Genomic DNA, 25551 nt, shown 5'->3' on the forward strand with positions numbered 1-25551 from the left:
TCCCCCGATGATCTCCTCATCACTTGCAGGAGCCAAGTTTGATCCCACCCGGCGAGATACACATACGTCATTTCACAGGCAAGTAGAAAGTGAAACTCTAGCTTCAAGGATATATTCAAGGTGAGAAGTACGAGGACAAGCGCAAATTGCCGGGCCCAACAAACGAGCTATTCTCATTAACTTCTCTAAAGTCGGCGACCAACGACTGGCTGTTCTTCTCGCTAGCTACCCAAGCTGGCAACGCACGCACGGCCTACTCGTTATGTTCTGTGCACGTACGGAGTAGGGAGGACCTCGAATCTAAATGAAAAACTTTAAGCGAAGGTTGCGATTGCTACCAATAATTGGGAGAGGTTAACCCGGGTAAACACAAAAAAGGGTCTTCAGTCTCAATAAAAAGTACGACATGCGTTAGCTAGCGCTGCGACGGGTCTCTTGAAACGCTGTTGAGGTCGGATTAAGGTTTGATAGCGCAGCGTTCACCACGTGCTAGTCTGCGGATTTCTTCAGAACTCGCTGCGCCAAGCAGTTCGGATCGACTGAGCCGGAGCAACCGGGGTGCCAGCGAACGGACAAGCGCTCGGAGTCGTATCAGCTGCGAATACGGAGTCATGAAAGTCGTCGTACCAACGCCCTATCTGCACGGACGAGCATGATGTATGGTACCTAGTTACATGCCCAGGCATGTCACAGGACACCAGGGTATCTATCCTACGAATTGCGCACGTTCCAGAATCCGTCGGTGAAAACTCAAACCTCCCGCGCGTTGGCCGTTTCTCTCATCCTTTCAAGGAGCTGGAACAGGGCGATCCACAAGCCGGACTTGTGATTCGCTCCAGGTAAACCTTCCTGGTGGGAAGCAAAGTTTCGGTCGAAGCTTCGAAGAATTTTGGTCATCGGGGAGTAAAAAAAAAAAAGAAAAAGAAAAAGAAAAAAAATTTCCATTTTCGCCTCACTTCCTCTCCGGTTTGTCGTTTGATTAGTATTTGAGTTCCTCAACTCCCTTCTCCCGGGCTCATTGGGTATTCCTGTTACTGTCACTTTTGCAATAATTTCTTTTCCCTGCTTCCCTTGCCATATCCTCATACCAAACTCTGCAGTGCTTTAGGATATGGGCTGATTCCCATCGGACACTCTCGTTTTCTTGTTGTTTAGTTTCTTGCTTGGATACCGTAAAGGATACCCAATCCATTCGTCATAATTATTTCTCCTATAACCACTATGCTTCCTCCTTCTAATATCCTTGTTCTTGGTGGCGGCATTGCGGGCATTGCCGCCGCCCTTGCCCTATCCAAACAGCTCACTCCGCTTAATCCCGATGTCAAAATCACCATCTACGAGCTCCGCGATGTACCCTCTACCTCCGGCGGAGCTATCAATCTCACTCCCGTCGCCCAAAGGCACCTTGCCCAGCTTGGTGTCATCGAGGAACTCGATAGAATGGGCCCCGATGCAGGCGTTGACGTAGACGGGATAGAGTACTACTCCATCCACAGCGGCCGGAAGATGGGAAACGTCGATTTTGCCGGTAAGAATGGTCGGGGCTACGGTGGGTACAAGGGTAGAAGAGTGATGCGAATCTGTCTCCATCTCGCCATGTTAGCTGCTGTGGAGAGGGTCGGTAACGTCTCGGTCGAATTTGGCAAGAAAGTGATTGGAGGAGTAGAATCAGAGAAAAGCGTCACTATATTCTTTGCGGACGGTGGGAGTGCAACAGGTGATTTGGCGGTTGGATGCGACGGAGTTCACTCCAACACTCGCACAAAGATCGTCGACCCCGAAAGGCCTTCCGAGTATACCGGTATATCCTTTATACAAACCACGATACAGACAGACAAAATAGAATCGCCCATCCACTTCAAGGCCACTGCGATGAACCGATCGAGGCGAGGTGCGCTATTGACTACGTTCTGTGATTTGCAGAAGACCGAGATTTTTGTCGCTGGGTTGGTACAGATAGACCCTTCCCTTCTGTCAACTGATGCCTGGAGGCAAGAAGGAACGGGTAGCTTCAGGCCAAGGTGGACCCCTTTGAGAGCCCTTCGCGATGATATCCGTGGGCGATTCGGGGAGTCCGTAATACCGTGTATTCGCGAAATAGTCGAAAAGGCTGAAGGGTGGTCGATATATCCGGTATATCAGCTTGCTCCTGGAGGCAAATGGTCGACAGAGCGGATAATATTATTAGGCGATGCGGCGCACGCGGTATGTAATCTTCAAAGTGCCTGGCTTGCAAACACTGTATCGCTGACAGTCAGTGTGTAGATGCCACCTCGTGATGAATCGGCCGCATATGCTCTTGATGATGCTATCCTGTTCGCTCGTGTGCTCGCTGTCTATTACGGTCAGCCTCTCCACGATGCGTTCCAAACCTACGATAACATCCGCAGGAAGCCTATCAACGACGCCTACAAGGATTCTGTTGCCGGGTGGGCAAACAATAGAGATCATGGCAAGTGGGCAAGTAGGCTAGAGGAATGGCTGACGCCGTGGCACCTCAGACGAAGAAAGAGAGCCAGAGTGGGCGCCTGGGTATTTGACGCCCATTCTGTGGAGATTCCACCACCTAAGCACTGGAAGGAGATCGATGCGTGGTCATAAACAGCAACACCCCTTTTTCAGTCTTTCCTTAAATGTTTTCTTTCTCTTTTTCTTTTCGACATTTTTTCCTTTGTTTGCTTTCTGCCCTTGTTAAAATGCATCGGGAGGCGTCTCGTTTTGGATCTTAGTTTCGGAGTGGGCGCATTTCCGCATGATGGAACATATCCCTAGCCAGGATCAAATAAGGCTCTTTCACACTGTATGGTGTTGAAGTACTCCCGTATATATTGTTTTTTCCATGGATATCCCATGTAGTTGATAGAGAATTTTTATTTATGGACCTTCTCCTTTCTCCACTCTCGTTCTGTGTCTTTTTCTCTTTTTTTTCTCCGCTCTTTCTTTTCGGGCCTCGGCTCCCCTGAAACTGATCAATTAACTTACGCAGCTGATTAAAACTGGCTTGAGTCGCTCGTCTCTCGACAAGCTACGAGCGGATTGCCGCCCGGGCAACTCCAGGAGAATCTGTTAGCTAACCGACTACGCACTTGGGTTGTTAGTTAGCTTTCGGATTAGTTATTTTGGCCCCTCTCTCGACCATCCCAGATGCAGGCTGGCGCCACCAACGGTCATCTGGAGGTCACTGGGCTGGGCGGGCTACGACAGAACCGGCTCATTATGTGTGTACGTACCTCTTTGGTGCATACATGCTACGCACGTCCACCCCCCCCACAAAAAAAAAAAAAACACACACACACATATATATATATACCAGTGTCAACGTCTTCGACATTGATAGACAGAGACACTGACGCCTCTGTGGTTTCTTTTTCTCAGCGGTTCCGTATACAGCTTACTTATCCTGGCCGTGGCTGGCAGCATTGGAACCTGCACTCGGAGTATGCTTCGACGCTGTCTGCGGTTGAGGCTGAGAAGTTCCAAATGGGATGAATGGTTGTTGTTTACTGTGATTGTTAGTTATTCTTGCCTTTGCTGGCATGCCTTCTAGGTGCAAGTGTGGCTCCTTCTCCCACTGGCACTGTAACTGGCAATTTCCACAGCGGGAAGATGCATGTCGAACCCCTTCCTGCCATCTTGAGCCTTTTTGGGGCGATTTCCAAATTGGTGATGTCGCCTCGCCTTTCTCCTCTTCTCCCCTTCTCCTCTGCTTCTTCACTCTTCTTCTCCTCTTCTCCTCATCCTTCTCTCCCCCCACTCAGGTAGATCACCACACAGCATCTTCAAAGCGTTTGTATGCCTACTTGGTGGCATTCTTCTCCTTTTTCGCTTCTTGGATTCGTCACTATTAGCGTTATATTCTACTACACTCTCACTCTTGATTGTCAACAACTGTTGTCCACATGCTTTTCCTCTGGGTGAAGCTGGGTTTGACCCTGCTCCTAGCTAGGTTCACCGTAGCGTCTTTCAATATCTACGCCAAGTACGATCATAATGTTATTGCTGCAGCTCTTGGGGTTTCGTCTCAATGCCTGTCAGCATTGTAAGTGCTTATCTGCCCAACTATATTTCTTCGCGTGCTGTTTTAGAGTTGGGGGGGCTGACATACAGACCTCTCCAGGAATCAAACAGTGGAATGTGATCAGACGAATGCTGCTCGGGCAGCTCGGGGTATTGACAATGATTGTGTGTCATTCAAAGCCCCTTTTTGCTTAGCTAAATGTTGTTCAGTAATAACCCTTTACCTACCCAGTTTGGTATAGGGATAACCTCACGGCGCTCTGCACACAGGAGTGCTCGGCCTCTCTAGCTTCATGGCTGTCAACAGTGGAAAAGGAGTGCTCCAAAGACGAAGTAACTACAAATGGTATTCTTTTCGAACCAAAGGCATTTCCTCTGAAATACATTGCCGGCCATGACCTTGCCTGCCTCCGGGATGTGTAAGTGTCGATCTCCCACGCTCAGAGGAATAACGCGTGTTTCCACTGACGTACCTTAGTTCCGACACTTTTTGCATCCTGGAATCTCAGAAATGGGACGGTAGCGTTTATACCAAGTGAGCGCCCCTGGAAAATACTGTCAAAACGATAACAAGCCAACAACAGCTCAAGATGGGATATGGAAAGTTGCAACGAAGAAAACCCTCCAGCGTCCTGTGGCGAGCAAGTTGATCCCGGAAAAGAACAACCTATGTCCGTTACGAATGCGTATCCACGAGAGCAGGTGGGATCTTTTAATTCTTGTAAACAATAGCATCTCCTAAGGGTGACATAGTATTGCAGCGAGTGTTTCCTGTTGCTGTGGAGGCAGCGTCTTCTTTCGCCCACTCTTCCTCCCGGTAACTTTACCGATTATCTCATCGACCAGTTCAAGGTGTTGGAAGAGACATGCTCGACAGAATTACCGTTCTCAACGTCTGCTCAAACCCTTATCATTGGAGCTGCGACTCGCGCCCCTTCCTCTCCGACTCGCAGGAGTGTCATGAGGAAGTCCATGAATCCACATAGAGGGCCGCATTATAGTACTGGTGAGTAAGCCTATAAGTGAGCCCTTAGCACTTTTAACCTTAAGTGAAGCCGTGCCTCCGATGCCTACCCAGCCGGGTGCGATCGCATCTTGCGGTGCCTATTATAACGTAGTTCCTGGTGACACGGTTTGCCGGCCCGTGAGCTCTTTCCTTTTCAAATCCCAGCTAATGATATGGAGTAGTGCGTATCTATTGCGCGTCGATTGTAAGTTGTCCCGTTTCATGTCTCCCAAGAAGGTGGAGAAAATAAGTCCCTGTCTGGCGTCTGCATGATTGAATATTGAACATCGAGAAACCACCTAAAAAGATCATCCGATGAAGAGAGGAGCTCGAAATTTCCATTGCTTCTGGGGGCTTCTAAGCCCTTAGGGAGTATGCCCCTAAACTAGAGGCAAAATTTATCTCGTTTGCTCAGGCATTGGCCGACCTTTACTAGCAAACTTCAAGGACTCGTTTTGGACACCAGTGCTTTATAGCTTTGGCAACATTACTAACAAGGATCATAGTGGAATCGACTACAGTGAAGTATTGGACTACAACACGCAGGTAGGACTCCCTCTGCTATCAATACATCGCGTTCTGTTGTTTAATGCCTTACATTTGCAGATCGATTCTGAGTGTAACAATCTATGGGTCAACTACGCTATCTGTGTAGCACCCGTGACTACAGCGCCGACAGAGCCCGAATGGAAAAGCCCATCTGAAGGATCGTGTGAAGGTGACCTTCCCCTAATGAGCAAACCTTGGTCGCCCCTTAGACCCCGGCCGACTAAGGTCACGGAACCCCCAGAGCTCATCAGCAAAGATGGAAGGTGTAATCAAACTGTCAGCTGCGTAGGATCTGGCTTCGGTGAGTGCTGTAGTACCAGTGGGTACTGCGGCTCAGGGCCGTTGTGGTGCGGTAGGTAATCATATAATACACTAATAAAAGGAATTTATGCATTGATACTTTGCTTTCAGGTCTCGGCAACTGCGTCTCTGGGAGTTGTGACTCTAAACCCGGCCAAGTTAGCACTGATGGAAGCTGTGGGCCGCGTTTTCCGGGCAATAAAATTTGCGAAGGGTCAAAATTTGGCGATTGGTGAGTTGTGATTTGAAATCACATTGAGGCGTCTGTGTTTATGTGAATACTAACATTTTGCTGAAGTTGTTCCATTAGAGGCTACTGTGGTTCAACAGAATTGTACTGCGCAGCTGACAATTGCCACTCTGGGAATTGTGAGAAAAAGGCCGGCGGAGACAACAAGGATGGCAAAGATGATAAGAAGGATTAGGATGAAGACCTAGATGACAAGTATGGTGACCACAGGAAGCATAAGAAACACCAGAAAGACGGTAAGCACTGACCAATTTGAGAATAGCAATGTTGAGGTGAGGTGTTAGGAGCAAGAAAACATCAGCATTCACAAGAAATGCACATGATACTGCTTTAGTTAGTATTTACACTACCTGAGGTGACTATTGTTATAATGAAAACTATGGGGATCAGCCGTTGCAACAAGGCTTCTTGTGGCTGGATAATTCTCCCTGTTGTCATATCAAGATTAAGTAGCATTGCTGGCCTGGCCTGCTGATATCGAGAGAATAATCAACAGCTGATTCCAAGCCATTCAAGAGAGCAGACTGTCATCTAGCATAGATGATTTTCTTGCAAAACATGAATCGATGGGGACCGAAGAGGTGCGCCCGTCACTTTATTCGTTTTTATTTGTCTGTTTGATGGGTGCAGTCGACATAGCTTTCTCCAAGTTCGACGCCCAGAGTGCGGCACCAACGGTGTTCGTGTAAGCGAGTGCCAGGGAGGCAAAGGGAACTATCTCAAGGACAAACGCCGCAGCACCGAAACTATCCCCGAGATTAGCAAAAGTTTCCAATTTACCGCTTCGCTTGCTGGCACAATCTGGTGGTTTATTCTGTTCCTGCAAGACCTCCTTTATACCATGCAAAGGGAGAAAAGGAACAGAAAATTTCGACTCCATACCTCGTATATGCGGCACGATTCTCCTTCAGCCACCTTTCCTTCTCCTCCGAAGTCCACCCTTTCAGCTCAAAATACCTGACATGCGCCATGTTCCCCACCCTCTTCCCCTGCCCGACCAAGTACATCAAACTCCCCACCACTGGCACAAAGTTCAGCGGCAGATATAGTAGGGAACGCAACCACATAGTCACCACGCTCCCAACCCCACCACCCGTAAACCGCCTTCTCACCACCCGTCCCAGCCGCGCGATCGGATCGCCGACACCTCCCGAACTGTCGAGCTCCCGCCCTCGAGCCACGAGCGCGGTTTGCCCGCGCGATAGTAGTGTTGCGTCGAAGGTATCTAAAAGCGAATCGCGCAGGATGAAGGAGCGGGCCAAGAAGTTTGTCAAGGTGGAGCTTTCGGTGAGGACGAGGAGGGCGGCGGAGAAAGGGGCGAATGGACCGGAGGTGAAGGCCAAAAGGGCCGTTTGAGGGATGTAGGTGAAGAAGAACATGGATGTGGTTATGATGATGGAGAGGGAGAGAGTCGGGGCGAGGGTGGAGAGGAATGGGCGCCAGAGGCTTCGGTGCGTGAGGAAGTAGAAGATACCCTGGAGAGAAGGGCGTGTGTTAATAAGAGGTACGGTCGGAAGGGAAATGGGGGGTTTTTTACTTGGAATGGGTAGGTGTATGCTCCTGAGCGGAGGCCGTCTTGAACAAGAGTGCGGATGGTTTCGATCTCGTCGAGGGCGAGGGATTTGATGCGGTCCATGATGGTGGGGTGGGATTGTGTGATTGACATTGTTGCTGGTGATTTGGTAGTAGCTCAAGGTCTCAATGGCTGCTGGAATGGACGGATGATTCACTGTCGTTGAGGGGCCTTCACTGCCGAATTGTCTGGTGGCATCGTGCGCATTCGAGATACAACTATCCTGGGAACGAACACGCTCGGCTGGGGATGCGGGTGATGATGTCATGGTCTGTCCAGTGTCGCGTTGCTGCAACACGTGGGCGCGGTCGGGGTCGAGATCGATGGAGTTACGTCATTGGCGCGGAACGAAGCTTCAAAAAGGCGGCTCAAATTGAGAATTACCAGCTCAGAGGAGGAAGAAAAAGTACATACACACGCTCTTGCTTTTGCGCTTTTGTTTATAGAGGGCTAGCAGCATGTCGAATATTTGATAATCCCGGGGTAGAACCCTCCCTAACATCCGAACCCCATATAGAAAGGCTCACTCCAGGGATTCGCTCCGCTGGGAACACCCTAAACACCAAACACCTGCCCTACCCAAGGGGTCATTAACTTAAAACTATGGTTCAGACAAAAGAAATGAAAGGAGAGGCTTAAAAGAGAGCAAAAAAAAAGATGATTCCGTAAGCAAAAAAAGGAAAAAAGAAACAGGCGGGAACCAAGGTATCATTATTCAACGGTTTCTCGGAGATCGTGTATGGCGAGATTGATGCCACATCGAATCTCCGCTCAAAGCAGATAAACTTAGATTCGCAAGATTTCGCCAGCTCGACTGCGCTGCCGCTGGCCCATGTGAATTGCCGAGCAGGGAAGCGGATGGGCTGACTCCCCGTTCGAGGTCCGAACCTAAATCATCTTCTGGAATGGGGATTGCTGATGTCGGAGAGTCATTGCGTGTTTCGGCGATTTGTGCTTGACCATCGTCCGATGTAGGTTGAATTTGTTCCATATGCCGGCCAGAGGCAGCAGCACCAAGTGAACGAACGACATCGCCTTTGCAAATTGGACAAGTACGCCGGCGTGTCGTAAGCCATGGAGTTCTAGTATAGGTCGTTAGTACAAATCCACATTTGGATATATCATTTGGGGATAACGCTTACATGCACTCGACATGGAATTCATGGCCACAAGGTAAACTCATGACTTTGCTCTGCCCATCGATATATTCTTCCAAGCAAACAACACACTCAACTTGTCTCCCTGTGTATTTTCGGCGCCATAGCGTCGATCCGGACCGTGACTTTTCTACCTTATCATGTCCCGGATCCAAGGAATTTGAAGAGGCTGAAATAGGCCCACAAGTCTGTGAACGAGGTCGGGGGCGTGGCGAATGGGGTCGAGAATGTGATAGCAAAGGGGACGAGGGTGACGAATCGTCTGGAGAAGGCGTATTTGGAGTGCTGACGTTGGATATTGTATGATATGTCCTGACAGGAAGACGATCAACGATGGCCTTCGGAGCACGCCATCGCCGACGTCGAATTCTTGATCGTAGCAAAAGGAGTGCATATACAACAGTCAAAGTGATCAAGGGGCTAACAACTAAAACGAGTAAGGTGTCGAAAAAAGGGCTTGTGGACATGCTAGTGGGAGTCAATGTCACCCAAAGTCCTTCACGTTCAATCCCGTTTCCACCATTGGCATTTCCAATAGAACCGGCAGCACCGTGAAACTTCTTGGCTTCAGGAGGAACTTTGGGTGATTCTGGCGCCGGCGGGGGATCATTTTCCTTTGATCCGCCCAACCGAAAGTGGCCACTCCACCAGTGTCTGCTCTTGCTTCCACTGCTCTTATCTTTTCCGGGCTCATCCAGGCTGTCCTTCTGGGTTCTGTACTCTCCGCTTCTTGGAGTGGTGCTCCCTCCTTCTAGCACACCCGAATCCGAATCCTGTTTTGAGGCATTTCCCTTCTGTCCACTGTTGCTTCGACCTTTGGCACGCGACGATGGAGTTGCAGTAGCCAAAACACTAGTGCTTGTTTTAACTGGTACTAAATCGGGGTCACGCCAATCTTGAACACCAATAACAAAGTCGTCATTGCTAGCGGGCTGCGGGGAATTTAGTGAACTACCAACTCCCCCTGCTTGCTTATCTGACTTTTTCCCCTGATCAGGCGTGTCACGAGATGGCCAGTCAATATTTCCACTGCTAGGCGGCCGGCGGCTATCTTCCTGTATATTCGAAGGAGAACTCTTCCGACCAGAAAATCCAAAGAAGGAAGCGAGGGATTGGAGAAATCCGTGGTTGTCGGCCCGAGACGAATCGGACTTCGCAAGCGAGGTAACTTTTGGTTTTGATGCACCCCTAGAAGAAGTAGCTTTTCCTTTTCCGAGACTGGGTTTTATCTTTTGCTTTCCATCCCCTGGGACGATCTTGGGGGCATCGAATGCCCTTTCCGGAGGAACAAGCGACGAAAGAAGATGTGCGGTTGTGTAGGATGTAAAAACGGCGGGAATCGTCACATTGGACGTATCACCACGAGCATACATTGTCACCAATCCCCCACCCCGTGTGTCATCTCCCACAATCAGGGCGATACCGCCTCGACGCTGCACCCATTTAACCTTTTCAAGAAACCCACATCCGCCTCTGCTTAATAGAACTACCTTGCCTGATATTTCCGCACTCTCCTGCAGTGACTGAATATCAGCATGAGTAGAATCCCTGGGTCTATCGTTCGGTCGGCCCACGCCACCGTTTGGGTTTGGATCTGGGGTATATGACTGCGGTAGCGGGTGGTGGAGATGGTCATCCGTTCCGTCCTTTTCGCTGGGACCGCTAACTCCACCGGCTCGGTTCACATCATCATTACTTTTTTGGCGATCATTCAGAGCAACACCAGGCCCAGCCCCCTCTTCACTACGGCCATCTTTATTAAGTCCGTCTTGGGTACCCGCCCCAAGCCGCACGTTCTTGTTTTTGCTACCATCCTCCCATCCAGGGACATCTGAACATCCGAGTTCACCCTCAGCAGCAACTCCCACGCCGCCTTTTCTCAAAGTGTCATCACTAAACCCACTCCCGATCCACAAGGGGCCACTTAGACCCTTCGACGGTAAAGGAGGGCCAAACGCAGCAGGCCTAGCCAAGAAGAAAGTAGAGTTGTCTTCGGTCAAGCTTATAATAGCAGAGGGAGGGAAGAGAGCCGATGGGGCGTGGAATGAGAATAAAGCTCGTAGGCGACCGGTGCGGTGAGAAGGTGTTGAGGTAGCTGCAGTACCCTGTCGAAAACGTGCGGACACGAGGGAGAACGTGGTGAGGAGGAGAGGAAGGAAGATGAAGCACGCAAGCAGGAGGAGTAGTGTCGGTGGACGCATTGCGGCAAACCGACTAATATCAAGCTATATTTCTGGATAGGACTAAGAGGTCCCCGATGCCGCCGGGAGGGCAAAACGGGCGGTCATCGAGCGTGTATACGTAATTCAAGGAGGTCGAGGGGAATTCGCAGCTAGGCGCCAGAACTGAAGGAACAGAGCAAGAGGTATGGGGGGATTTGCAAAGGCAGCCTTACTTATGAGAAGCAGCTGAAGAACGACCCGGGGGCTCCAGAGGCCGGAGGAAGAGCATTGTCTCGCGATGAAGAGGGTTGGGAGATCGCAATTCTCCCGGATTCAGGCTGTCACCCTCGCGTGTTTCTTGCCGCTCTTGGCAGCCTTGGCGCAAAGTGACTAAGCCATTACCGCAGAAGCGGGCTTGGCACAAATGACGTCAAAGATTTTGCTGCTCAGGGGCCTTTTTTGGGTCCGCTTCAAGCAACGCGGAGCCGACGGCGGGAAACAAAAAGTGCTTGTTGATATGTATTCCCACAACAAATTAGTTACAGAGTACGGGATATAACTTAAGCCCTGCAAATCCGGGCACTGCCACATCTTCCGATTACACTCATATCCAAAGTTCCAGTACTCCGTACCCAGTAATCTGTATTCTGTACTCTGTCCAGTATCCAAGAGATCCTCACCGTATTTCTGCAGCAACCAAAATAACCTTTCTATGCAAATGGGTATAGAAAGTGTCCGTTCTTCCAGTTTCTATGGTTAGCATCCATACATCTGTGTGCGCGAAGCCGGTTTTCTTACCTCTCCAAGGTTCTCAGGGTCAATTCCGGACAGTTCATCAGTTTGGGGTACTATGTCAGTTTCAGGCTCTGCATCAACTGCGGGCCCAACACCGCTCTCCGGTTTATTAAATGAGATCAAACCATCCTTACCCGACGTCTCCTTGATTGTAGCCTCTGATAGATTGAGCGTGTTGAATTCTATTCTCCCCTCTGTCTGGAGGTTCCAGGCACGGTAGTACACGTCATCCTCAAAACCGAGATTATCGCCTCGTCTATCTTTACAGGTACTTGGACTATATTTGAGCATCTTCTCAAAGTCTGAATCACAACCCACGCTCTCGACGCTTGGGGTATCTGGTAAAGGCTGCCTCGTGAATCCGAATGGCACTGGTTCAAATGGCATATAGAACCATTCCCCGGTCCGTCTGTCCACGAAGCAGAGGTGATTTAGCCGCTTGTGCGGCGGTACGGTTTCGGCACGCCTGATCCTCTCTGCGGATGCATCCCACTTGAGCCTATGTCCATCTGAATCACACAAGAAACGTTCTGTTCGAAATAATGCAGCTGGCAACGCGGTTGGCCAGCCAGAACCAGAGTAACGGCGCTTTGGGCTTTGCCTCGGTGGGCGATTCAGATATTCGTCCATGTCTATAATTTGGTGAGGCGGCGTGAACGGCGCTCGCATAGGCATTCCTGGTTCGCCGTTAGTACTTGGCCCGATCCTGGTGCCACTTCGCTCGGTTTCGGGGGAGCTGGAATTAATTAGGCGCTCAGGATGCGAGATATCGGAAAGTACTGAGTACATGAAGGGGGATGATACACCTGAATCCGACCAGAAGCTGGATTGAGAGCTCGAATCATCATCACTCTTTTTGAACCAACTCTTTATAGAGGCTTTCGGCTCCTTCTTGCGCACCGTCCCTGCAAGAAATGAATCAGTGAATAGCTCTGACGCACACAAGGGGTATCATTCACGTGGTTTATTATTTAATGATGAGGCGCTGTCCTCCGTTATCTTCCCCTTTGGCGCCCAAACCGAGTTAATATACTGACTAGCGTTCTCTAACCCGAGAATACACAGAATGGAAATAGTCAAAACCGGAAGAGGCCTTTCGACCAGCAGCTTCCCCCCTGGTTTAATATTAATACATGATAGGGATGCTGTCGAGTAGTGAATGAATTTTTCCGTACCACCCTTGAATATCGAAAGCACCCACTTCATGCTTTTCTTTCTGAGGAAGAATCGAATCCACGAGTTTAACAGTCCAGTCATACCTGAAGAAAACCAGACGAACGATTCGAGCTCGCACCCGTACCTAGTTATGGAGCGAATAGCAGCTTGGCCTCCTCTCACTCGCTAGCTAACAGGTAACTCAGTGTCTGCGCGATGCAGTCTCATCTTTCAAGGGTTCTCCAGTGGCATCCTCACCTATTTATGGCCTTCTACCCCAATCGACTAGTCGTCTTGAAATGGCCGAGAAGCCATTACAGAACAAGGGCAACCATCAAAGAGAGAACGAGGTCTTTGACAGCATTTGTATGGATCGACAACTGAGATCTTAAAAGTGCCAAAGAGTGCTCCTATTGCGCCCGGTTCATTCCACGGACATGGTGTTGTATTCAAACAATCAATGAAGGAATCCATTGTCCGGGGCCTTTAGACCGCCCCATTGAAATGGTGGAGGGATCTTGGGCTGAGGAAAAAGTTGTTCAGCCGGTTTTTCTGGTTGTCACATATATGCGGGACTCTTTTGGATTTCATCCAGATTGTGGACTTGAATATCGAGAGAATGTCGTTCAGCTGAAATTTGTGGTATATTAGCAGAGCATGTTTTCCGTAGCAAGGCGCGGCGCATTCGGGATCCCAGAAACAAAATAACAAAGCCTAGTTGTGGGCTTTGGGGTCTTTCCTTTTCAACATGGCGACTCCTAATAGCGATCCAAGCCGCATCCTTGCAACAGCGGTTTCAATTTGGCGCAAAGTCAAGTCTCGAAGATGGAGAATCATGCAAACAGGGCAAACCACTGCCCAGGGAGTTTGATCGGCTCCTAGCGACATCCCAAGCACTGGCGATAGGGAGCGAGTTATCTTGCAGGAAGCTGCTATCTAATTGGTGATTGGTGATGAGAGATATGAGTTTTCATCTGACTTCGGTGTTGATTCGACGTCAGCTCAGGCTTGCATTGCCTAGGCACTGGGTGTGATCCACAGGATAGATTCGCGGTCTGCTATGCTTGCAGCCTGAGGATTTGCGACTTATGGGATAACTTGTTGGGCCAGTTGACTGCTAACTAAACACGAGTTAGCTAGTATCTCTTTTTTCGGCAGCCTAAAGCAGGCTATCTAATTCTTCCCAGTTTCCTAAACATGAGTTCTACCTCGTCACCCCAACTTCTGCGCACCAAACAAGTCATTCATAATACGGATTACATAGAGAATATCGGGACAAAGAAGCGTCGGTCTTTAAGGTTGCGATGGAAGAGCCACGCACTTCTCTCCTCTGTTTCCTGTGTTCTGGAAGCGGTCTGACGCACATTTGGACGAGGGAATTCACTTACTAAATACGTATCCAAACCCCACGAGAGAGACATCCAACTACCAACATTGAGTGCAGGGGGGTTTTTATTAGAAGTGCCACATCCCTTTGGATTGAAACGATTAGTTGCTGACGTACCAAGTGACATAAAAGCGATTGAAGTGCATATCACTATCGTTTGTGGTAATGATTATATTTGCGGCATCGGATGGAAATCCGCATCTGGTGACACATTCTTGGGTTATAAGTCCAAATTCCGACGCTGGTTGCATTGTCAACCGAGAGAATGCAATAAACTGCGCTTCATCGTGGACCCTCGAGGACTTAGAAGCTTAAAGCTTCCCGGCTCTGAATGGTCGTGTGGAAACCCAGAGAATATTAAAGGATGGGAAGGAATGAGTTTGCAAAGGAGCGCAAAAATATGTGTCGTACTCGATGTAGGTAGAGCCCTGGTTGAAAATAGGTCACATAATCGGTCCATTGCTGATTGCTCCTGTAGCAACTGAAGTTTCGACAAATTACCTGGTCACATAGCGGGGATGTTTCATTCGACGAAACACTGCTCATGGGGGGAAAACATGGCTCGAATTTTGGAACTCTGTCTGAACAATATTATGTCCGGGCATCTCCACAAGAGGCTGAGAATGTTAGGCGTTACGGTAGCTTTTGTGTAGAGGCTATCACATTGGATGAGAATTTGCATGGAATCACGATGTATGATTCCGGTATCAATTCAGGGATCTCGGGTGTGCGCGCATATTTTCCAGAATCTTCTCAGTGCATAGGCCTGGAAACGGGTTTCGACATGCATTTTTTGATTAATGGGCCGGCCGAGGTGGTTAGCGGACTTGACATACGACTGACGGAAACCGCTCATTCATCGCAAAAACTCTCTATCACGGTAAGGCGATACACGTACTATGATATCTATATTGTTAATTACTCACATTACGTGCTAAGGTGAGGACAAACTGGGATAGGGAATATCTCTTCGGGAGTCTCCCTGTACGAGGTCATTTATATTCGACAAAGACCCCAAGACCTCCTCCAGGGAACTATATCCATTCTATATATTTTGGAATGGAAGATAACCGGACCTTTACATCATGCGGGATAGTATATCGAGCTGGATCACGAGGAAGTCCACACCCTTCGAGCTGGCCTATTCTAAGGCCAAACAGAATAACTCCGCGTGGGGGTTACGAACATCCTCGCCAATACGAGTCTTATGCCAGCCTGGTCGGAGTGAGTCGCATCCTGTTTTATCGTGCAGACGGAAAATATCTAGGCCTTAGACTCTTCTATGATTACGGCGGAGCCGAAATCGTTGGTCGACTGGCCGAAGATCACGATTATGAAATCGTCTTGGCCAAGGGAGAAAAGATATGCAAGGTATGGGCCGATACTCACGAGGATAGGATCACAGATCTTGAGTTTGAAACGGATCGTCCTCGAGATCTAAAGCGAAAGGGTGCGAGCTTTACCGCGATCGGATCAATGGTAAGCCATATAAGGTAGTTCACCACTAAACGAGCCACACCACTAAACGAGCCACACCACTAAACGAGCCACACCACTAAACGAGCCACACCACTAAACGAGCCACACCACTAAATGAGCCAAATTTTCCACCACCAAATTCCTCCAACATTCAACATTCAATATGTGACAACATGGTCAACAATGTCTTAATTAGGCTTGCAATTGAAGATCTTGAATTGCAAGAGACTCTAAATTATGCTGCAACTGCAAGAAAGTATTCAGTCAACTGAGAGACCCTGTGCTGATGGCATAAAGACTTGCAACTTGCTCAGAATGAAGTGGCCTTCTGATATAAGAAAAAGCTCTCTGATATACAGGAGGCAGAGCTTCTGAATTATATAAACAAGCTCTCTAGCTGTGGCCTTGCCATTACATCTCAGATCCTATAAAATATTGTACAAGAGATGACAGGAGAGAATGTTAAAATCAACTGAATTAATTAATTTTGTGAGTGGCATAATGACAAGATCAAATGTATTTATCTCAAAGCAATTGATTAAAACAGGCAGGTAGTAGATAACTATCAGTGCTTTAAGCACTTCTATATGCTTGTAATTTGATGATTTATTTGATTAATTGTGATTGTGGTTATTAATACTGGCCAATTATTTGATACTTATGAAGTAGTTAGAGCAGAAAATCAATTAATATAATCTTAAGCCCTCAAACATCTATAACTTTAATAAAAAAAAATTTCTTCTAGGCCTCTGCTATGCCTTAAAGTGATTAGTCTCTATTAAAGCTCTATAAGCTGGAAAGAATGCTGTCATCCAGAATAATAGTTAGGAATTTCTCTTATTGCTCTGCTCAATCTCTGCTGAAGAAATTGCACTATCTCCAGCTCTTATTTACCAGGGTAAATCACAAGATCTCCAGAATATATGGCTAGATAATTATGATGGAAGTGAATGGGTCTACTTTGCAGCTTCAATAAATGGTTGGAGCAATGATGAATATGAACTGGAGTGGTTGAAATGAGTTTTCAATAAGCATACTAAGGAACAAGCTGGTTGAGAAAGATGTCTGCTTTTACTAGATGGGCATTTCTTCCATATAAATATGAAATTTATTGAATATGCTGACTGTAAAAAGATTCTTCTTATGATTCTTCCACTGCATTCAACTCACTGTTTGTAATCTCTTGATGTTGAAATCTTTAGACTGCTGGACAAGGCATATTTGAATGAGCTGGAAGCACTACTATGTTATGAAATGGGCTATATTTGAATGACAAAAAGGGATTTCTGGAGACTATTCAATGTGGCTTGAAAGAAGACTTTGACAGTTGAAAATATACTTGCTGGCTTTGCAAAGACTGGAATTAATTCTCTGGATTCTTAATGTTAACTATACTGATTTGAAACTGCTCAAGCCTCTATACTGCCAGTTAAACCTCTTATTTCTAGTAATATGCACCAGCTCCAACAAGAGATCAAGAGTATATGTCTTCAGCACAGCCTAAATTTGCAGAGCATTGAATAGATTATTCAAGCCAGTGAGCAGTTTGCTCTTTGTAATGAACTACTGGAACATAAGAATCAGTGTCTAAGATTAACTCTAGTGATGGAGAAGCAATGCCACAAGTGAGACAAGCCCCTAGACTTACTCAATAGAGATAATTCTAGCCAAGCACAGTTCTGATCTCCAACAAAAGTTCTTAAGGCATGCAAGTGTCTGGATGAAATAGAGGCTGAAAAAGCTGATAAAATTGCTCAAACACAACAGGCAAAGCTTTAATGAGAGCTTCAAAAGAAGCAGGCTGCTAGAGATACTGAAGAAAGATGGATTGAATGAGAGAATATCTGTAAAAAGACCTGTAAGCAATAAGAGACTGAAAAAATCAAATGTGCTAGAGAAAGAGAGACATAACATGTTGCTTGTGAGGAGAAAAAGGCTTTACAACTAGCAGAGAAGAAAAAACAGATAGTTGAACATGCTACTAAATGCTGGCAGTCAGGGCTTCAAGTGCTGGCTTTAAAGTACTGTTGGAAGGACTCCCCTACTAAAGATTCTCATCACAGAGAGCCTATACAACCTTCTAAAAGAGGAAGTAAGAGCTCTACAAGTCTCTCTAGCAAGGCATTAGACTCCCTAGTCAAGAAATCTACTGTTGACATTTCTTTGAATTCTTTCCTATCTACCCCCCAGATCTCTCACTCTGGCTGCAATATTAGGCCATCCACCTGTTTATTTTCCTAACTACACTAATTTCTATGCTTCAAAGAACACATTCATTTAATATTTAATAGCTATTTAATAATAAAGATCTGGTTGTTGAGATATTTAATAAATTCATTGCGTGGAGCATTTGGCGAAATTTGGCTCGTTTAGTGGTGTGGCTCGTTTAGTGGTGAACTACCTTATAGATTCACCAGAATGTCAGGGTTTCACTAACATGATGCTCAGGCTATTGCATGGCGATGGTCGATATTAGAAGATGCCATTCGCACTTTTGCTTCATAGTTAGTAGGACGGTTTAGGGCTCGCAAAAGATGCGTGAAGAGCTTGTGAGCCAGACATAATCTTGCAGTTGCTTTATGGCCATGTAATGGCCGACTTCACCTTTTAGGTTTGCCCAAGCGGCAGTCAAAGCAGCTGCCATCCGTCTAATAATGGAGTGATCTCGACACACGAGCAAAAACAGCCTCGCGTGTGGGTAGCTACCGCTACTACGGAGTAAGGGAATGTGGAGTTTCCCACATTGCTGCAATTGTGCGTACATACTAGGGTTAGAGTGGCTCTGGAGACAGGCTGCTTTAAGAATCTGCTTGACTGAAACACTCAAGCGGGCTGAGCAATCACCAAGCTAGTTAAACCTGCCCAATGCTTCCTTGAGAAGCCCAAGAAAAAGAAAAAAGAAAATATCGGGTGAAACGAAACATCTGATGTCTTGCTTCCGAGACTCTTTTGTGACCGCTTCCCTCTTCATATGAGGGCTAATACAGCAAAGAACCGACCTTGCAGAAAGCACCTAGGCACACAACGTGTGATCCACCGGGGAAGTTTAGCCCCCGACGTATACCTGCCTCCCAGCTGAGTAGAGATATGGATTGGTCACGAAGCAGAGTATCAAATGTTGGAGGGAATCCCTTGATCAATTTAAATGCGCTATTGTGTAGCTCGTTGCCCTTTGGAAGCCGACATGATCCCCCGGTACATACACGAGGTCAGAAATAAGCTCCAATTAAAAACAAAAAATAAAAAAATAACACAGAAGATGATGCCAGTGTCTGCTCGTTAGTGCTTTATACAAATGTTGGACGGTAGGGCTACTTTGCCTACCGTATGGATACTGTCAACCTTATGAGAAGACAACAATAATACAATCACCTATGCTTGCTTTCACTTCGAACCTATCATTCCATCAAAAGGTTGACTTAGTAGACTTGCGAAATGAAAATAGACCTTGTTCCTTTTCATCCATATAAAGATCCGGTTCGGGAATACCGATGCCGAAGCACATAGCATGCATTGTCTCAAGTCACGACTCGATAATCGAGTAATAGTTATCTAGCATCGACCGGGGATGGAGCGTAGGCATGCCGTAATTTTACAATGCCTCGTTCGATTGAGGCACCGACATAGAACCGGTAATGGAATCGAAATGCGGCCGAATCCTCACCGGCCTGTCATCTATACAGCGACGAACTTCCGTACGAAGTTTCGCGATCACAACATTCAACGCGTCTTCCCTCACTTTTGCTGCACTGAAATCATGGATATCAGTAAGGTCTGGAGCTCGCCAATGCGTGTAGACCTTATTATGGCACTGTGCTACAAAATATCTCTCTGGGAGAGAGTTGATGTAATGGTAGCAACAGAAGCACGCTGGTTTGCTGCAACCAACATATCGATCACCTGCAAAGAACTCCCATTTGTTCGATCGAAATTTGTCAACCAATAGAAGCTCCGCGTGGACTCGAGTCCTAAACGTACATGCATCCTTCAATTTTTCTGGTATGTCACAGAAGATATCCAACCTTTCAAGATCCGAACGGGTTTGGTCGGCGATAGATCCCTGGAACATACGACCAACGATTCCGGCAAGCGTTGACTGCTCAGGGTTAAGTGGAGATTGAACGTAGTTAGGCGACTCGCATATACGAAGCTGATAACCGTCCAGCAACTGAGGCAAGTCTAGGGCGCCGTCCACTAAGGCTCTAGCACATTTCAAATAAACAACCAAACGTCCGACGTAGTGCATTGCTCGCGTTATTGGTTTATGCATATCGGTTTCTCTTCTCGCCAGGCTAGCAAGAGTTGGAGAAAAACATCGACCTCTGATACAGAAGTTCATGATGTCTTTGATGGGCTTCTCTTGTTGTAGTGTGAGTTTCTGCATTTCTTGCAACCACTGAATTGCCTTGGACAATTCGGGATCACTGTCGGTCAACTGCACTGCCTCTAGCAACAAAATCAGTAGTCCGGTTCTCGTTGATATTTTGAAAGGGGAAAGGGAAGGGAAAGAGGAAGAAAGAAGTATTGGAGTTGGATAGAGAGAGAAACGAAACGAAGATAATCACCTTCGAGAGACTTTATCTTGTTCAGACATTTCGGGAGCTCTTTCACCAGCTCATTGCAATAATGGCTCAGCCTTGGTTCGCAAAACTCAATGATCCTGCGTATAATTTCTTCACTTGTGGATGACCTTTTCTCTACCGTCACCTCTGTAAGAATTGCAAGAATTCCTTCTAAATAATTTACAGTTTTAGCACTTGGGGTTTTGTTGGCGGAGAGCCAGATAACTGTGTGCTCGGGGGTGGCTTGCAATGCCGCAGCTGTGACAGTGTCACCTCCTTTGCGAAAGTCGCATATTGTTGCGATTCCATTGATGAAAGATCTTCGTAGTTTATCCAACGTGTCATCAGTGGTGTCATTTGTATTGTTAAACCGAACACCTCGAACTGGATCTATAACATGTACCAGAACGAGGGGTTCGTAGAGTCGTCGCTCCAATTTTGGATACCGACGTACAACCCTTTCAACGGTAAGTGCAGCGTGGTTCCCTTCAGCACCTAGCTTTGATGCATCAAACGAACCCGCAGCTTTAGGCGGCTCATTCGATTGGTCTCCCTTCATCTTTGCGCCTTGGTTTTCCTCCTTCGACTTTGACTGACGGCGTTTCCTCTTCCACACTCGGCCAGGCGTCGCATTGCTAGAAGGCATTTTCTACCAGCCACGTATTGCGTATTATCAGACTAACAAACACTGAGGAGGAAGAAGTAGCAATTGAACCCACTTATCAAGTCATTGACAAATGGGTGAGCAAGAGCCGATATTGGATGGCGAGGAGCGTTGACATTGGATAGATCACTTGCTCTCTCACTTTCGTTCTGGTCACGTGCCATTAACCTCACCCGCCTAGGCAGGTCACTGTGGAGGGCGTGAAGAGAAACGATGGGATGGTGATGGCTTTTCTTATGCACTGAACAAACGTAGTGAAAAGCACTTACACTCATTCAACCCACTATGAGATTGAAATGTTTCCCATGAGAGCATTGAACTTATTACTCCAAAGTCTAGAGCTTAATCATTCAAAAGCCAAGGAGCGGTTTGCATCAATGGGTGTGATCTGCTCCTCCTTCTGTCCTTTCCCGTGTGCAATGAATTTGGTGGATAGTTGTTCAACTTTTACTGAAGGAACAATGCTTCATGAATTAGAGTGCCTTTAATAGAAACTCACGACAACCGCCCTTTTTCGCTTCACATGTGACACAGGATGGTTTCCATCAGGTGCAGTAGAAAGTGTATGCCTCATCGAGTTTCCATTTTGCACAACTGGCTTGCTGCAGCAGAGTGTGAGGATCAGAATAACGCGTGTTTGAGGGAGAGCACTTACTAAACAGTCCCGGAAGCCAAGAACTATCTCCTCCTCATCCGAAAGATGCCCCTGTTCATCAGTGAGTTGAATGTGGTTGTAAGTTTCTGCTCTATCAAAATCTATCTGTTATCCATCTGTTTCTGTGTGCAGTTGCGCAGATGAATCATTTCGAGATTCGGTATGTACTCCAAATAAATAGTGCTTGGAGGGTATTTTACCAGGTAATGAGGTCGGAAATCTGCCGGCTGCGGAAAAACCTCACTGCCGAAGCTGACTTCGAGACACATTGCAGCGCGGAATTGGCTGTGGTTCTCAAGGGCGTTATTATTATTATTATTATTCATTATTCTTATGCAGTCAGTGACTATGAAGACTACTCTCAAGGACATTGCAGAGCCCATATTTCGTACAATGGTAGAGTAACTACTTGCCCATTGAAACACTCCTGGCTTGGGACACCGTGACCTCCCACTTCCTCTAAAACAACATATTGGTTTTCGTTGACCTCAACCGTCCAATGCTATTCCCCTTTACTTTATCCTGGCCATTCTCTCCCATGAGGAAATTGACAGCGAGCTACAGGCAGATTCTTATTTGCCCTTTTGATCTAGTTCTGAGGTTGCGCCTTTATTCAGCGCGCTGTCTCTCATAGCATGGAGGTTTTTCTATGCCAACAATGTTGGTACCTATCAACTAGGTTCTGGCAAGTAGCATGCTTCATGTCTAATGAGAAAACACCAGTCTTACTACCATAATCCTCAGAACACCCTGAGATATATTATCTAACTTGAGCCACCGGAAGTTCCTATACAGAAGATATAGACTACATCTTCAACAGCTTCATGATCTCATCAGCGCGCTGTGGTCCCTGGGAATATGTCGTCCCATTTCCTGCTCTTATCACCTTCCATCTCATCCTTCTAGCTTTAACAGGCTAGGTTGCTATGTTGGGTTGATGTTCTCCTCTGGCAGAGCGATTGGACATCCGTTGTGCTATGCTGGTCAAACAAACAATAACGTTGCCAGCCGCATCATTGCATAGGAATATCCTCCACATGTCCCATGAAGTACTGGAGGCTCGGCCACGGCAAATGGGAATATGGAAAAAAGGCCTCAGACTCAGCAGGGGGAGTAGCCTTATCAACTCCATGGGCCCTGTGCCTGCTGGATGTCTTTCTATGAGCTAGGAGCCCAGCTAACAATTATTTTCAAAGCGCTGGTATGCCCAGTGGATATAAAAACTAAGAATGGCAATACTACCCCAGAAAGCACACCCAAATTCCCATAAAGGAGAAAGATGTGTGCATGTGTGTACAACCATCGTATAAACATTTGACAAAACGCCGAGCCCCTAAACCCCGTCACATGTTGATGTGAACTGTTTCTCCAGTTTCTTTCCCACTTTTTTTCTATTCTCAGTCCACAAACAGAGGGCTACTACTGACTCTGGAACTGGATGCGCAAGGCCTCTACGAAACAGGGTGGCTCTCCAAGGCCGTATAACCTAAGGCCCCTTCGCCCTCCTTTTCCCACGCTGTCTCTGATATTTCAATCTCACCAGGAGCACAAACCCAAGCTTCTTCTGTTTTCTTTTTTTTTTTTCTTTCTTTCTTTCTTTCTTTTCTTTTCTTTTCTTTTTTTTTTTTTCATCAGCTGGTAAGCGATTCAAACACGTATTCTCTCTTGAGTCTGAACTGCTAACGCGCGAGAGCCCCCTCCAGCATCGTTATCCAGTTTATCACCTCGCTCCCCCGTCAACCTCAAGTTTGGCGCTTCTCTGCTGTCGCTCACTTGCGAGGCTTACCTGAAGATTGCAATCTTCCCAATAGCGGTGCCTTCACGTCATTGTTGAAACAGTCCAGCTCTACTTTAGCCACTTCACCGTCGGCTCCAGAGTCCCAAAAGAAGTCACTTGAAAACGTTTACAAGTCTGACATTTCCTATTTGGAGAACAAGAAAGGCTAAATGGATTATCGCTATACGAATACCCGCCTTACGCGATCCTCATCTCAACTTTTGGGAGCCATACGTACCCCACCGAGAGCGCATCCTCTACGCAACGTCACCACCATGGACATGGATAATGGTATGAGAAACCTTTTCCATGTGTCCCCGCGATATGGCGCTGTACAATGGCATGACTTCCAGGCTGCCGCCCAACCCGTTGTTCAAGTTTCACCGATTGATCACCCAGGATTTGTAGCGGAACAAGTTTCGTGTGCTACTCCCAAATCATCGCGTCTTTTTCCGCACATTGCGCAGGATATCCCGCGTTTGATGGGCCCTGAAGATGTTAGTCCTACGAAGCATGAGGAAAAACTCCTTTTCCGCGAAAAACAATCCATACTTTTGGACAATCTCAGCAAATATCACTATCTTCATGACATGGAAGACATGGCCACCACTCCTCGAAACGAAGTGGGAACCCCGCCGGCTGTCAGAGTCCCTCCTAAATTCGAACGTTCTCGCCAAGGTAGACGTGAGACAGCTTCTGATCACATCCATCCTTCGTTATCTACAGCATTCAGCACCGCATCCGAGTCGTCACAGCTTACCAGCCAGTTCTTTAGTCCACATTACATTGGGCAGGCATCAGCAACTCTGCATGCTCATACTCCTTTCCACGACAGGGGTATCCAAGATTTTTCTTATAGCTCCGCAGGCTTGTCTTCGAATTCTAGAACGTTGACTTCGACTTATATGGCAGCAGCAGCTGAACGTGCACTTGTTAGAGGTAGCCAAGTCACAGGATCCAATTTTGCTGCAAACATTATGACGGACCCCACGATCAATCATGCTTTAGCGATGACTATTTCCGACTCGAATCAGGATCCGTTTGTTTCTCAGTTTGAGCCTCGTCCACCTCGCCAAACCCAAGAATTTACAGAGGAACCTTTAGCAATGTATGAGTTTCCTAGACAGGATTCAATGTTCCATACGGCCTACCCATACTATTCAACCTTCCCCTACTATGATCAAGGCTACGGCATGGGCAACTATGAGAACTCTCATTATTTCCAAATGGTGCAGGCAATGATGCCGTCCAGTTTATGGGATGTTCCCATAACAGTGAATCCACCTCAATCTCACGCAGCGAACTATCCGCTCCGCGATGCTTTAACCCCGGTTCCCTGGCCCGTTACGCCCGGACCTCACGATATCCAACACAAACAACCTGGAAAGGAAAATGAAGATGAGCCCGAATGCCAGCAATCTCGCAAGATCACCAGTATCATTCCCTCAGAACTCGCTTCCGGTATCCTGCATCCAGAGTCTAGCCCCAAGGTTGCCGAAACTCTCGCCTGGTTTGCTTCTGACAACCGTGGTGAAGAGCATCTCCGTCAACAAATTCTAAAAATCGCTCAAGAAGACCGTGAGCGCCGAGAGAAAGAACAAATCGACAAGGGAGAACGCCCTAAAATGAATATACAGGCCGAAGCAAGCAATATCATCCTGGGACACGTCGTTGCCAATCTCCAATCATACCTGGCTGGAGACAGGGCTGAACAAGCTGAAAATTTTGCCGACTGGGGGTCCGTGCCCGAGAGTGCTATCGAACCCAGAAATGGAGGTCCAGCACCCTTTTCCAACCGTAATATCTGGGGCGGTGCGGCGAGATCTAGAAGGACTAAGACTGGTTATTCTTCAAAAAGGTTGACATGTGAGAGATGAAAAGGACTGGTTTTCATAAGTAAATCCCCTGCAAAGTTGATTCTCTTTCCACTGAATTTTATGCACAATTCCAATGGATGATTTTGCTTTCATGGTTGCTCCCCTAAAAAGTGTAATGGTAACTTCTTCTCTCCATACCTCATTCTCACCAGCTATGTACTTTTAAGGGCAGCTTGTTCTCGTAAA

The 25551-nt window shown here is 47.2% G+C and overlaps 8 protein-coding genes across 8 annotated transcripts; 4 read left to right on the forward strand and 4 right to left on the reverse strand.

Annotated features, from left to right (window-relative positions):
- The first annotated feature begins 1053 nt into the window (after positions 1–1053).
- On the forward strand, positions 1054–2758 carry CIMG_01830 (salicylate hydroxylase). The gene is made up of 2 exons (XM_001248058.2): positions 1054–2205; positions 2266–2758. Exons 1-2 carry the CDS (start codon positions 1222–1224, stop codon positions 2599–2601), a joined length of 1320 nt encoding a protein of 439 aa, XP_001248059.1. The 5' UTR covers positions 1054–1221; the 3' UTR covers positions 2602–2758.
- Positions 2759–3899: 1141 nt separating this feature from the next.
- On the forward strand, positions 3900–6617 carry CIMG_12752 (uncharacterized protein; the record flags this gene model as incomplete). Its single annotated transcript, XM_001248057.2, has 12 exons — positions 3900–4039; positions 4118–4182; positions 4250–4436; positions 4496–4552; positions 4608–4719; positions 4771–5023; positions 5052–5228; positions 5439–5569; positions 5630–5924; positions 5984–6104; positions 6171–6317; positions 6385–6617. 11 exons carry the CDS (start codon positions 3900–3902, stop codon positions 6295–6297), a joined length of 1665 nt encoding a protein of 554 aa, XP_001248058.2. The 3' UTR covers positions 6298–6317; positions 6385–6617.
- Positions 6160–7834, reverse strand: CIMG_01828 (uncharacterized protein). Its single transcript, XM_001248056.2, has 3 exons — positions 7660–7834; positions 7005–7597; positions 6160–6868 (listed from the first exon to the last, which is right to left on the reverse strand). The coding sequence occupies exons 1-3, from the start codon at positions 7786–7788 to the stop codon at positions 6718–6720; spliced, it is 873 nt and encodes a 290-aa protein (XP_001248057.1). The 5' UTR covers positions 7789–7834; the 3' UTR covers positions 6160–6717.
- A 215-nt stretch (positions 7835–8049) lies between these two features.
- Positions 8050–11283, reverse strand: CIMG_01827 (PA domain-containing protein). The gene is made up of 2 exons (XM_001248055.2): positions 8838–11283; positions 8050–8777 (listed from the first exon to the last, which is right to left on the reverse strand). Exons 1-2 carry the CDS (start codon positions 11051–11053, stop codon positions 8411–8413), a joined length of 2583 nt encoding a protein of 860 aa, XP_001248056.1. The 5' UTR covers positions 11054–11283; the 3' UTR covers positions 8050–8410.
- A 441-nt stretch (positions 11284–11724) lies between these two features.
- Positions 11725–12897, reverse strand: CIMG_01826 (uncharacterized protein; the record flags this gene model as incomplete). Its single annotated transcript, XM_001248054.2, has 2 exons — positions 11813–12897; positions 11725–11754 (listed from the first exon to the last, which is right to left on the reverse strand). Exons 1-2 carry the CDS (start codon positions 12596–12598, stop codon positions 11725–11727), a joined length of 816 nt encoding a protein of 271 aa, XP_001248055.2. The 5' UTR covers positions 12599–12897.
- A 1998-nt stretch (positions 12898–14895) lies between these two features.
- On the forward strand, positions 14896–15848 carry CIMG_12753 (uncharacterized protein; the record flags this gene model as incomplete). The annotated part of the gene is made up of 2 exons (XM_001248053.2): positions 14896–15231; positions 15291–15848. The coding sequence occupies 2 exons, from the start codon at positions 14896–14898 to the stop codon at positions 15846–15848; spliced, it is 894 nt and encodes a 297-aa protein (XP_001248054.2).
- Positions 15849–18350: 2502 nt separating this feature from the next.
- Positions 18351–21038, reverse strand: CIMG_01824 (uncharacterized protein; the record flags this gene model as incomplete). Its single annotated transcript, XM_001248052.2, has 2 exons — positions 18351–20276; positions 20396–21038. 2 exons carry the CDS (start codon positions 21036–21038, stop codon positions 19423–19425), a joined length of 1497 nt encoding a protein of 498 aa, XP_001248053.2. The 3' UTR covers positions 18351–19422.
- Positions 21039–23763: 2725 nt separating this feature from the next.
- On the forward strand, positions 23764–25459 carry CIMG_01823 (uncharacterized protein; the record flags this gene model as incomplete). The annotated part of the gene is made up of 1 exon (XM_001248051.2): positions 23764–25459. One exon carries the CDS (start codon positions 23764–23766, stop codon positions 25363–25365), a length of 1602 nt encoding a protein of 533 aa, XP_001248052.1. The 3' UTR covers positions 25366–25459.
- Between the last annotated feature and the right edge of the window lie 92 nt (positions 25460–25551).

This window comes from Coccidioides immitis, assembly GCF_000149335.2.
Source record: "Coccidioides immitis RS genomic scaffold supercont3.1, whole genome shotgun sequence".
NCBI classification, from domain to species: Eukaryota; Fungi; Ascomycota; class Eurotiomycetes; order Onygenales; family Onygenaceae; genus Coccidioides; species Coccidioides immitis.